At 53.8% G+C, this 12,348-nt stretch overlaps 3 protein-coding genes across 3 annotated transcripts; 2 read left to right on the forward strand and 1 right to left on the reverse strand.

Moving 5' to 3' along the window:
• Positions 1 to 288: 288 nt before the first annotated feature.
• MgRho1 (belong to Rho subfamily) lies at positions 289 to 2,002 on the reverse strand (the record flags this gene model as incomplete). Its single annotated transcript, XM_003848033.1, has 5 exons — positions 289 to 932; positions 993 to 1,127; positions 1,194 to 1,391; positions 1,565 to 1,592; positions 1,654 to 2,002. 5 exons carry the CDS (start codon positions 1,719 to 1,721, stop codon positions 783 to 785), a joined length of 579 nt encoding a protein of 192 aa, XP_003848081.1.
• Positions 2,003 to 5,595: 3,593 nt separating this feature from the next.
• MYCGRDRAFT_97176 (uncharacterized protein) lies at positions 5,596 to 6,432 on the forward strand (the record flags this gene model as incomplete). The annotated part of the gene is made up of 1 exon (XM_003847960.1): positions 5,596 to 6,432. One exon carries the CDS (start codon positions 5,596 to 5,598, stop codon positions 6,430 to 6,432), a length of 837 nt encoding a protein of 278 aa, XP_003848008.1.
• Positions 6,433 to 9,990: 3,558 nt separating this feature from the next.
• On the forward strand, positions 9,991 to 12,030 carry MYCGRDRAFT_111542 (uncharacterized protein; the record flags this gene model as incomplete). The annotated part of the gene is made up of 2 exons (XM_003847961.1): positions 9,991 to 10,517; positions 10,610 to 12,030. The coding sequence occupies 2 exons, from the start codon at positions 10,127 to 10,129 to the stop codon at positions 12,028 to 12,030; spliced, it is 1,812 nt and encodes a 603-aa protein (XP_003848009.1).
• Between the last annotated feature and the right edge of the window lie 318 nt (positions 12,031 to 12,348).

Below are 12,348 nucleotides of genomic sequence, written 5' to 3' on the forward strand. Positions count from 1 at the left end.
GATGAGCTGGGAAAGAGGAAATCAAGCTCGCTAGGAGACGTGCAGTGTTATGTTTGTGGATCGTGGTGGCTTGCGGCTTGGTGGGGTGAAGAAGGAGACGATGGACGGAGGGGCGAGGCGGAGTGGTCATGTATTGTGAATTGTTGTGAGATGGAGAAGAAACGCGCCTACCTTCTGTCCGGCAGCGCGATGGGATGTGCAATTCTGTGCTCTGGTCACTTCGATGGCCTGCCGAATTAGTATGTAAGCGCCAAAGGCCAGCTGCTAGACGGGCAAGCGGAAGAACATGATCGGAAAAATGCAATTGCATTCGAAAGGAGAAAATAAAAAGCCGTGCCATGGTTGAAAGAGAAGGGAACCTAGCGCTTGACACTGCTGTTCGTTGACGTGCATCGTACCGTGAAAGAGGCTAGATTCCGAGCCAGCTCCCGCGTCGTGATGTCCTTCGCAAGGCATTGTCTCGTGCTTCTCCTCCGCAGTGCGCGCCGGTTCTGAGCTCCCCATTTCCCAAAGCATCAACAATGAAACCAAGAACGCCCATGCAACAGCTTCGCAAGACTCGCATCACAGAAGAGGAAGGTCGCAGCCTTTTGCTCGCAACAGCTGCCCCTCAGTGTCCTTGTCTTTCCTGCTCATCTCATCCCTCATCTTCAATTCCCCGCGCCGCAAAGATTAAAAGTGTCCTGAGAGAATTTCGATCGGATCGTAAAAGACGGAAGTGTGGTGGTTGTTGTGTTTCGGACTGTGGTATGACATGCGTGTGGTGATGACAAGTGCGTAGTTTACAGGATCGTGCAGCGCTTCTTCTCCTTCTTCCGCGTGAGAAGAGCGGCGCGCGTGGCGTGCTCAAACACCTCCCTGACACCTTCGTTGGTCTTGGCCGAGCACTCGAGGTACTTCTGAGCACCAATCTTCTTGCGGACGTCTTCGGCCTGGGGGTATCGATGTTAGTGGTGCGCCAGTCGTTCTCATCGGAGAAGGCTGAATCTCACCTGCTCGGGAGTGACTGGCTTCTGCGAAGTCTTGTGCAGCTCCTCAATCGTCTTCTGGTCGTATCTCAAATCCTTCTTGCAGCCCACCAAGATGATCGGGAGACCCTGGCAGAAATGGAGGACCTCGGAGATCCACTACGAGCGCGCAGCATGTCAGTATTGTGTTCCTCAGCATAGCCTCAGCTCTTGTTTTCTTCTCACCTTCTCTTGGACGTTGTCGAGCGAATCGGGGGAGTCGACGGCGAAGCAGATGAGGATGACGTGCGAGTCGGGGTAGGAGAGAGGTCGGAGTCTGTCGTAATCTTCCTGGCCAGCGGTATCCCACAGCGCTAGCTCCACGTGCTTGCCATCGACCTCGACATCGGCGACATAGTTCTCGAAGACGGTTGGGACGTAGACCTGCGGTGTGTTGATGTCAGTATTTTGCATCCATCATTCGTAGTGCAGCATCTCAGGCAGCGGTGGCATGGGCTCGTCGATGGTGGTATGGCGGTGCGGCGTCGCGCGCCTTATTGGACGGGGATGACGCGGCGGCTCGAGAACAACGGGCGAAGGAAGGGCGTGCGACGAACCTCTGGGAATGTTCCCTTGGAGAAGACACTGTGCAGACGTCAGTATTGTATTCGGAAAGATGTATGTATAGTCTCCGCGGCGGACGAACATGAGCAGACAGGTCTTTCCGCAGGCACCGTCACCGACGATGACCAACTTGCGACGGATTTCCGCCATTTGCGCGATGGATCAGTGGAGGCCTCGAGGATGAGACTGTGAGTGGTAGAGTGGTCGGTCCGGTGATGAGAGTCGAGCGAGTGGACGGTGGGTTGTTGATGGATTGGGTGGTGGGAGGAGATGTTATTGGGCTTGTTTGCTGAGGGCTGGCGTTAAGGAATCAGGGAGACTTGGGTCGTCTGGCGGAACGGGAAGGTGCCGGGAACGGGCAGTGCTTGCCTGAGGACTGAGGTGACGATGCTGGACTTCACCGCTGCACGTGCTCCCTCTTGCCTTCTTTCACGTGCGAGATAGACGATGGCACGACAAGGAATACACACTCAGCACCTACAGACACAACGTTACATTAATGATTACTACAGTTTGATCTGGACATACAAAAACGCCCTCGGCAGTCGAAGATCTCTCTTCCTTGCTTCCAACTTTTGAGCTTGGCACGACTTGAAAAGCTAGCGTGGCGGCCCCAACCAAAATGTGGCCTTATATGAGCAATATTATCTCATCAAAGGATCATCCATCAGTCAGGCAGGCAGCAAACGAGTTCTCTGCCGCGCCGCGCAGTCTAGATTGATGCATCCTGGCCAATGCGATCATCTGACACGCCTACTCGTTATCGGGACTTCTCACCGAGAACCTCAGAGCTACCCCTGTCGAGCTGAGAGGTCCCTGAAACATCGTCAAAGCTGGAGCTGAGCCGGATGGCTGAAGATCATATCAATAGCACCGCTCCAAACTGTCGTCGCCGGGCAATGTGTGCATGTAAATCGACGGAAATTCTCTGCGAAAATGTCCCGGCACAGCACAGCCTACCGTTGGTCCGCGAGGCTTGTCAGTGAGCACCTGCATGAACTGGAGAGCTGATGCGGAGTGCGCTCCGAAGACCGCACCTCATCCAAGCCGTGATTGCCACTTCTTATCCGTGAGTTGCGTGCGATGGACGTGGACGCTTTCTTCGAATCTTCGACCCGGCCATCTTCTGCATTCCTGAAGAGCGACAGTTCTGCGATTGCCCAATCGGTCCTGCGGACAGAGTGGACTGGCAGGCCATCTGCAGGATTTCAATCTCTCTGGATCTCAGCCTCCGTGCAGACGGCCAACCATCCATCGTTCAAGCAATCTTGCGATTGAGATGAGCATGTCGAAAAACCCGTCCATGATTCACTGGCAATACAGCTGGCGTCGTCACTGCTCTTCTCGCCGGGCTGACTTTATGCAGTGCTTTTACTGGCGTTGTAGCCTTGGTCCTGACTGCACTCTGCCCGTCCACTACCTCGCCAAGGTGCACGTGGTCATGTGTTTCGAAGCCGGCCGCTGACGACTTGAAAACAAAGGAGGACGTTGCGATGGATCTTGAATGGTACGTGCGAGAGACATTCTCAAGGCTTCTTTTCATCATTCGATCGGCAGCTGGACCTGAATCACTGAGAAAGATTAGCTTTTCCATCTCTCAGTCGATGGTTGATGTCACTACCGTGAGTGCATCTGTGCGACAGAAGATGCTTATTCATACTGAGACAAATTCCTTCGTCGTTCTCATTCTCGCTCGCGTATCTGATCGTCGGTGAGAATAGTGTTGTGGTATTGTGATGGCGATCTCGATCGAATGCTGTTCGTACGTTGGGGAGGCAAACCATTATGGAACATGGAAGATAGCAGTGTAGCCGTACTCTAAACTGGTTGGAATGATCTCGCTTGGGCACTCTGGACAGTGGAGTGACAAAGCAAGGTAGAGAAGTGGACGCTTTGGTGGCAGGGATGTATATGAGCTGCTCTTGGTTGCCACTTGCCGACGTGTTCAACTGCTCGAGCAATTCTGAAGGTTGGGCGAGATTTCCAGCAAAGTCTAGATGGCGGAGTGATACGACTGGGAGCAGAAGAAATCCCTGCGGGATGCAATTATCAAAAAGCCAGACGGGATAGGATTTCTCGCACACTCTTCATCCAGATTCCAGAGTCTTCGGAAAGCCACTCGCTCTTCTGCGCAACTTTTGACGCATAATTCTCTGCCGAAGCTTTGGTCATGTCATCTCCTCCAGCCAAGAGGTTTCGAAGTCAACTAGAAATCTCGCACCCGTCCCCATTAGGCAGGAACGCTAGCGCGAATATCAAAGTCAAAGCCCACGGTTCGAGCTCTGCTCCGCAGCAGCGAAAACGCAAAGAGACCTCAATTCGCATTGAATCCTACGATTAATCTTCGTTTCCGAACTGCACGCAGAGCCCGAGGCAAAAAGATATCCCCAAGAAATGACCGACAAAACAGCAAAACAACCACTACCCGACAAGGCAACGAGCCAAGCCGAATAATGTAAGCCACGGTCTCCGAAATGACCGTTTCTTATCCCTCCGACCACGAGGTGACATGTGGTTCTGGCTTCTCGAACACACATGCTCTCGCTCCGTCGATAGGTACCGTAGTAGCCCCACTATCACAGCGCTCTACGACGACCGGTGTCTTCCCAAACCCGGCCCCCAAGGTGTTAGTAGAAAAGGGGGCAACATACCACTGCACCATTAAGGCGATATGATGATTGCAGGGGCGGAGATTTAGTTGTTTGTATCTGTTGGAATTGTGAAACGCCCGCGGGTAGTCAGGCTGATGTGGCTTGCGGTCGTCATTGCTGCGTTTGTTGTGCTTCACTCGTTGAGCGGGATGTCGTCCGTCTTTTCCCGAGGAGGGCCAGCGTATCTCATTGTTGACTTTTGATGCCTGCTCCGTTCCGATGCTATTAGCTCTATTGTCTCGATCGCATAGCATGAAGCCCCGGCAGGTCTTTACGATGGACGATGCCCATCTTCGCAGCCTTCGTTCGTTTCGTTTCTGGAGCAAGAATAGCGAGCACTTCGCTACCGCGACTTTCGATCGGCATGCCGAATGTCAACGTTATTCCCGGCTTTCCTCGTCAATCTTTGCTTCACTCTGTTGCTGGCGTTTGTCAACTCTGCCGCCTGTTGCTTCACTCTCTGTACAGCCTACTCTGCCGTAATCGAGTGAAGGAGGAGAATCTCAACGTGCTCCAAACTTTCCTTGTCAACCATTGCTTCACTCCGATGCTGCGTTTGTCAACTCCGCTGTGTCCGAGTGAAGTAGGAGAATCTCAACGTTCTTCCCGACTTCCCTTGTCAATCGGTTACTTCACTCCGTTGCTGCGTTTACCGACTCTGCCGCCTGTTGCTTTACTCTCTGTACAGCCTGTTCTGCTGTAATCGAGTGAAGGAGGCTCAGAAAGAGTGAAGCATTCGACAATAGCGGAAAATCGCCATCTCGTCCGTATATCTTGGGATGCCCATCCTGTTCCACCACTCTTTCTTTTTCTCGGTAGCCACACAGTTTGATCAGAAGCCAGCACCGCCATCACAAGCCTGCCTTTCGATCACATTGCGTTGCCACCACAAGCCTGCCGTCGTCTTCACAACACCGTTGTCGATTTCACAAGCCAGCTTGTTCTTTTCTCACACACTTTCGCAGTACCACCAGGACCACGTGCCAGCCGCCGCAACATCACTCGCCGCCGCCGCACGATCACCTGCCGACCGAAAGACCACCACCACCGTCTGCCTGCCTGCCTCGCCTGCCTCGCCTTGCCTTGCCCGCAAACACGAGCCACTGATAGCGATCACAAGACACTGACCGACATCATCACAAGCCAGACAGCAGCACCCACAAGCCAACCCAAACGTTCACAATCTCCCCGTTCGTCGACAATCACAAGCCTGCACAGCAGCACCCACAAGCCATCCGAACGTTCACATCTCCCCTGTTCGTCGACCATCACAAGCCAATCCGGACTTTTCACAATCCTCGTCCGTCGATCACAAGCCACGCCCGCCGCACCATCACAAGCCGCCAAGCCTCACTCTCATCACCACCGCAATCATGAGCCAGTACCCATGGCAGAAATCCGTCCTCCCCTCTGGAGTTGTCTCAACCAGGCAGCGAGAGCTCCAAGGGAGCGGAAGCATGGCCGGCGTGCCAAATCTGGCCGCCAACTCGGAGATCGATCCGGAGAACGGAGTTCTCGAAATTTACACCGATGGATCCCATCTCCCATCCGGTGGATATGGCGGCGCGGGTGTCGCGTATCAACTTGGGGGAGAATGGCACACCCTCGCGAAGTCTCTCCTGCTCCCTTCGGACGACCAAGTCATTGGAGCGTACGGCATCTGCGTCGATCGACACGACGCCGAAATGCTCGCCATCAAGGAAGCTCTCCTGGAGATAGACTGGCTCGCGCGCAAAGGCGCGAAGATTGATCACGCGGTGATCCTCACCGACTCGCAAACCTGCATCACGCGGTTGACGGTCGGAGGAGCCTCCCGCCTCCTCATCCTCACGACCCGCGAAGCCGATGAGTGCTGGACTCTGGTGGCGAGCCGCGGCATCACCGTGGAGATGGTGAAAGTCGAGGGCCATGCAAAACCCCCGATCCCGGGTAATGAGAAAGCGGATAAGCTGGCGGGATTTGGCGCGAGGTTGGCTCGCCAGGGGTTCGAGAGTCGTGGAAAATTGGTGAGAGATCCCTCCACCGCGGAGATGGAGAACGTGGGAGAGATGCTCTCGGGAACGAAGAGGAAGGCCGAGGGTACGAAGTCGGCGGCGTGGAAGGAGGAGAGAACAGGGCGGAAGAAGCAGCAGAAGCGGGAGAGGGACGAGGAGAAGCGGGAGGAGGCTCTCACGCAACGTGAGCGGATCGATCGCATGTTCAGTGGTTGACGCCAGGTAAATAGTCTCCGCTAGAATGCAAACCTCTCCTGGCGGTCCCCGCTGGATATCTGACAAACTGTGCCAATCGTCCCAACTGTATCCGTCTGAAAGTCCGAGCTAAAGTCGAGAGCACAGATCATGTAGTCGTTGGTCTTGAGGTGAACAATTCGACCCGGCTGGCCGGAGGAGTAAGTCGACGCAGACGCAAATCTCTCCGGCACTCTCTGCTGGATATTCGACAAGCTCTGCCAACCGACTCAATCTTGTCCGTTCAAAAGTTCGAGCCAATGTCGAGAGATGAAATCATGTAGTTGTTGCTTTTGAGTTGAATCAGTTGACCGCGTGGAGGGAATAGACTCAGATGCAGATCTCTCCGGCCGTTCTCTGCTAGACATTCGTCGAACTGTGCTAATCGTCTCAATCTTGTACGTATGCAACGCTGAACTGAAGTCGAGAGATGAAATTCAAACAGTCGCTGGTCTTGAGTTGAGCAAGTCGGCCCGGAGGAAGTCGACTTAGATGCAGAGCTCTCCGGATGTTCTCTGCTAGACATTCGTCGAGCTACGCCAATCGTCTTGATCTTGTACGTATGAAATGCCGAGCTGACGACGAGAGATCAAGTTATGTAGCTGTCGGTCTTGAGTGGAGCAAGTCGACCAGGAGGAGCAAATCCACTCAGATCGCAGGATCCGTTCTATAAATCTCTGCCGGAGGTCGGAGCTGTAGGGATTCGACGAGGTGTGCCCATCGTCTCAGTCTTGTACGTATAAGATCCCGAGCCACAGTCGAAAGATCGAATTATATATTCGTTGGTCTCAGGTAGAGCAAGTCGACCGGGAGGAGCAAATCCCCTCAGATGAGTCAGTTCACAGGATTTCTTTTAGTAATCTCTGTCGGAGGTCGAATTTCCGCTAGAGATTCGACCAGCTGTGCCAACCGATCCGATCTCATACGTATGAAAGTCCGAGCTGGCTCTGAAGAGATGAGACTTATGTACTCATCGACCGAGCGGTCTCCGCCGTGGGTCGAATGTTCCGTGCATGTCGTCTCGATTTTGCACGTATAAAAGTCCAGGCTGAGTTCGAGATATCAACCTCGTACAGCCGCTGCTCTGATCAGCTCCGTCGAGACGTCGGAGATCTTGCTCTTAAGGGTTGACGGTGCGTGCCGGAGTGATTGATTGTGTAGGATCAACTGCGGTACTCCGCTTCACCACCAGTGCACTCCCGTCACTTTAGCAAGTCCACTCCCGTCGTCACCAAGTTCGTCAGGTGACCCGCTTCTCGTGATACCGTATCGAGAACACGTGCTAGCGCTCTTTCCTTCTCTTCGACTTCAACTTCAACTTCACCTTCACCTTCAACCTCCATCTCCATCTCCTCTCCCAAACAACCTCCATCCCTCAGCTAAGCCACCATCCATCGCTTCACTCACTCACCACCCATCGTGACACAATGTCGCTGGGAAAACTCTTCAGGTGCCTCTGGCGTGACCGGGACCAAAGGTAGCATTCCACCCGAAACGGGAGCAGACTCTGCCATACGTCGAAGGCTACGTGGATATCGTCTCAATCTTGTAGGCTTGAAGTCCTGGGCTAAATTTGAGAGGTCAGAATGATATAGCTGTTGGCCGGAGTTGAAAGCATTGTCCGGGAGGAATCATTGCACTTCGAATGAAGGTCCTTCATGTCAGTCTCTGCGGTACGCCGTATCTTCCGTGTACACGGTGTCTCTTTTAGACGTTCAACAGCGGAGCCTGTAAAGAAGATTCTGGACGGATACATCGTCGATTGCACGTGGCCGAGACTTTCTAGGCCATGCTTCCTCACCTGTGTGGTCTCCCTGCTTCGTGGTCCATCTTTGCTACAACAGGAAGAGTCTCTGCGTATTGATCGGGTCGCAGACGCTCAAAGATCCGGTTTGTCGAAGAGCGACCGAAGGTACATGATGCCAGTCTCGCCGCGTGTATGTGAAGAGGATCCCCCGTGCAGATATTGCTTCCTGGATCTACAGCCGTAGCATCAAGGTATCTCCTCGACGGAAGATTCTGTGCCCTTGACATCGTTCTCAGGCATTCGGGAATATGCCGTCTCGAAGAGCGATCGAACTGGTACATAGTCGGTTGCGAGTGCAAGGCGTCCTTCCCGCGGAGATCGTCTGGACTCTGCTCAATCCTCGGTCTCAGATTACGATCTCGGTTCTGTGCGTTTCGTTTCCTTCCCAGATATCGAGTGAGTCCCTTGCCACGGGGAAATTGTGCTTAGCATGTCGTCAAGTGCCAGTGGAAACAGTCCTCCATGATGACCTTCTTTGCTCAATCTCCATCCTCTCATAGCAATCCCCGCGGAGGACGAAGGTCCTTAGCATTTCATCTCGTTTCCAGACATTCGAGTTCGCATTCAACCAGAGGGCGACCGGAGCCAATGTGTTGCCGTTCGATGATAGGGAGACCAATGAGCGCTCTGGGTCGACATCGCCTACTTGAATGCCAGGCTTCAGCCTTTTGCTGGCATCTCGGCGATATATTCATAAGCCGTGCATATCGATTCGTTACCAGACTTTTCACATGGTGGGCTTCGGAGAGAAGCTGGATCGAAGTGATCGCCGAATGCCAGTGGAGATGATTCTTTGGGATTGGATAACACACTTGAGCTCGTCGACCATGAAACGGTGTGCTGTGCATATGACTCCGTTTAGAGAGCTTTCGAAGCCAAGTCCGCAGAAGAGCAGTTGGGTAGACCGAAGTGCTATGCACATTGCTTCGATGCCACATAGCCAGTAGTATGGCTTGCCGAAAAGCGACCAAATTCAGCAAGCTGTTGCTTGCATAGGTAAAGAACCGCCAGGAGATGAGAAACCGCAGTCCTACTACGATGACTTCGCAGGAAGAAAGAGCGGAAGGATGTCAACGTTCCCGAAGTTTTGACTGAAGCAAAGATGCAAATACGCTGAAACAGCACACAATCTCGTTCGGTCTCGCCGTACGGAAGTCTGCAAAGAAGGGCTGTGTATATCGTCCCAGTCCCAAACGGTCGGAGATGTGGCTCGTCGGAGAAAGGCGATGCTTACGAACGTGAGATAAATAGCCGGTTGAACATACAGATGATTGTCGACTGGAGCGGCAGATATTGCAGGCGGGAACAGCTGGAAGTGCAGCCATAGTATCTGCGTCCAACATCGGAGGTACCTTGGTCGAACATCAATGAGGAATTAGATCCAGAACGCACTCCGTAATGAATTGAGGAAGAAGCAATCGAACAGTCGCAACGATGCGATTCCGGAACATCGAGACCCCATCTCAGGACATGCGCAAGCGTCATGCGTGTTGAAGGAGATGGAGATTCAGGAGGTGAAGTCGAAAAATCCCGACTTTCTTCGTGCTCAAAGGTTCCGTCGTACTCAAATATTCGCCCTGATCGTCACCAGGGTTTCGTCCCACGATCAACAAACAAAGACCGCGTCCAGAACCCGTGCATGTTTCAGAAGCACAGTACGACCATAAACAACTTCGATAGCCCGCGCAGATATCCAGCGAATCTCAGTACATCCTCCGCGACTTTGCGACCACATTGCGACCACATCGATCCACACAAAGAATTACATCCGACACTGATCAGCGCCCGCCGCGCATTCCTCGGCAGCATACACTTCGCCAATATCCGTTCGCCGACATCCAACCGTGACATCTTCAACAGACAGACACCATGGGCCGAATGACGAGAGCGAAAGCAGCAGAAGTGGCTGGAATGCTTCATGTCCACGAAGATGCGCTTCTTGAGCCTCCTTGCGACAACCCTGAAATGGCCGGCCAGGTGAACCCTGACGGTCTCAACCGTAAGCCTCTCGGCGAAATCTCTGGCAACATTGGGATAAGCGAAGACAATGACAACGAGATGGGAGACATTGGAGGCGCAGTCAAGAGCAAGAAAGTTATGGAGCAAAACGTGGAATGCCAAAATGAGACGAGCAGCAACTACACATCTTTGGCGCAAGCAGGAGATCGACCAGGAGAGGTCATGCCAGATAGCGTTGAATCTGTGCCGTCGCCAGCGAGCGAGGCCGCGGCAGAAGATTTAATGAAGGATGCTCCATTGCGTAAGTTCTGCTTTATACTCCTACCCAACATGCACTCCTTTGCACGATTTCACAGTGACATGTGGCGCTAATGCAAACCCCCGAGTCAACAGTCGAGATGTCTCATTTGCCAGTGCACGATACTAGACCGACGACACCTCCTTCAAGCGCCGTTCGATTGACCAGGAGCCAGCTCGAAATTACCTCTCCGGAACTGAATGACCACTTCAACGACTCCGTCGCCTGTCCAGCCGAAGCATTAAACGACGACGAGCAGATGCCTTCCACTGTACAGAGATTGCGCGATTCGCCGGTTGAGGTGGTCGCGACGCCGAAGCAAAATACAGATCACAGCATGAGCTCTCCCACGATATCGGAAACAATCTACGATCGGCTGGAGACCGCCGTGATTGAATCAGGGACTCCGCCACGATCAACATCGAAACCATCCCCAGACGCAATTAGCGCTTTAGACGAGCTCGATGACGCCGTCGAGAAAATCGCGGCCCAGGTCCCTGAAGTCCAGAACTCTCCTCAAAAGCCAAAGGCCAAGAGCCAGAGGCCTGTACCAGCTGTGCGCACCACCAAGGCCAGCCAAGCTCGAATCTCCCTCGCCCATGGTCCGAAAGATACTCCTCGCGCTCCGGCCATGGGCCGTCCGCGACAGTCCCTGGCTATGAGCCAGACCGACTCAAAGCGTATCACTTCAACTTCTAGCATCAAGTCGAACGACAGCACTACCGACGCACCGGCAGAGAAGAAGGAAATTGTCATCCCACACAGCAAGCCTCGACCGTTCTCAATGTCGTTTCCTACGCCGCCTCCACCACCAAAATCAAGCAAAGCTCCAACTCAGAGTACATTTCAACTCCCCGGGGAAGCAGTCGCTGCCAAGCTTAAAGCGGCCAAAGAGGCTCGTCTTCAGAAGGAAACCGAGGAGCAGAAGAAGAAAGTCTTCAAGGCTCGTCCTGCACCTTCCATGACCAGCAAGCCTGTCGTCCGTCAGACTAGCGCCAGCAAAGCTCGCGAGTCTCTCATGACTGGAGTCAAGCCCACACCTGCTCCCTCCGCGAGCCACAGACGTGCCGCCAGCCTCGCTTCCTCCCGACTAGCAGGTCGCACATCCGTCGTGTCCAAACCCACACCGTCCGCCGGCATCGCCAAGAAGTCCTCCACTCCCTCCTTCACGCAACCCATCTCGGTCCCGAAACGTGCCTCAACCTCAATGGCCACGCTTCACAGGCCCCGCCCCTCTACCGCCTTGTCCTCCAAATCGAACCCAGCTGGCGCCGCTGCTCTCGGCAACAGATCCAATAGCACATCCAAGGGCAAGGAAGTTTTCAACCGTGCTGCCAACGCCAAGAACTCCGCTGAGCAGCAGAAGAAGGAGAAAGAAGAGGCTGCGAAGAAGGCGAGGGCTGAGGCTGCGGAGCGCTCGAGAGCGTTGAGCCGCGAATGGGCCGAGAAGCAGAAGGCGAAGAAGGCCGATTTCAGGGCTAGTGTTGCCGGTGTCCCGAATGCTGCGGGATCCTGAGGGCTTCGCTGGCTTGAGGATCTCTGGCACAACTAGGTCAAGGCAAAATGCACGACATGCGATCCGATCAACCTGGCACGACCGTCGGACCTCGGCATGGACATGACCACGTCAACGAAGACGAACCGCACGAGCGAGCGAGCGAGCGACTGGACTTTATTCCCTCTTATTTTTGTTTGAGACACGGGCTTTTGGGAACTTTGACGATTGAACGGAACGAAATCAGGAGATGCAATGGACGAGGATGATGATTGGCAAGACATGGAAAAGTGAACGATACTCGGAGACTCTTCTGACTGTCAGCGATGGCCTCGCAGC

Source organism: Zymoseptoria tritici, chromosome 12 (genome assembly GCF_000219625.1).
Source record: "Zymoseptoria tritici IPO323 chromosome 12, whole genome shotgun sequence".
NCBI classification, from domain to species: domain Eukaryota; kingdom Fungi; phylum Ascomycota; class Dothideomycetes; order Mycosphaerellales; family Mycosphaerellaceae; genus Zymoseptoria; species Zymoseptoria tritici.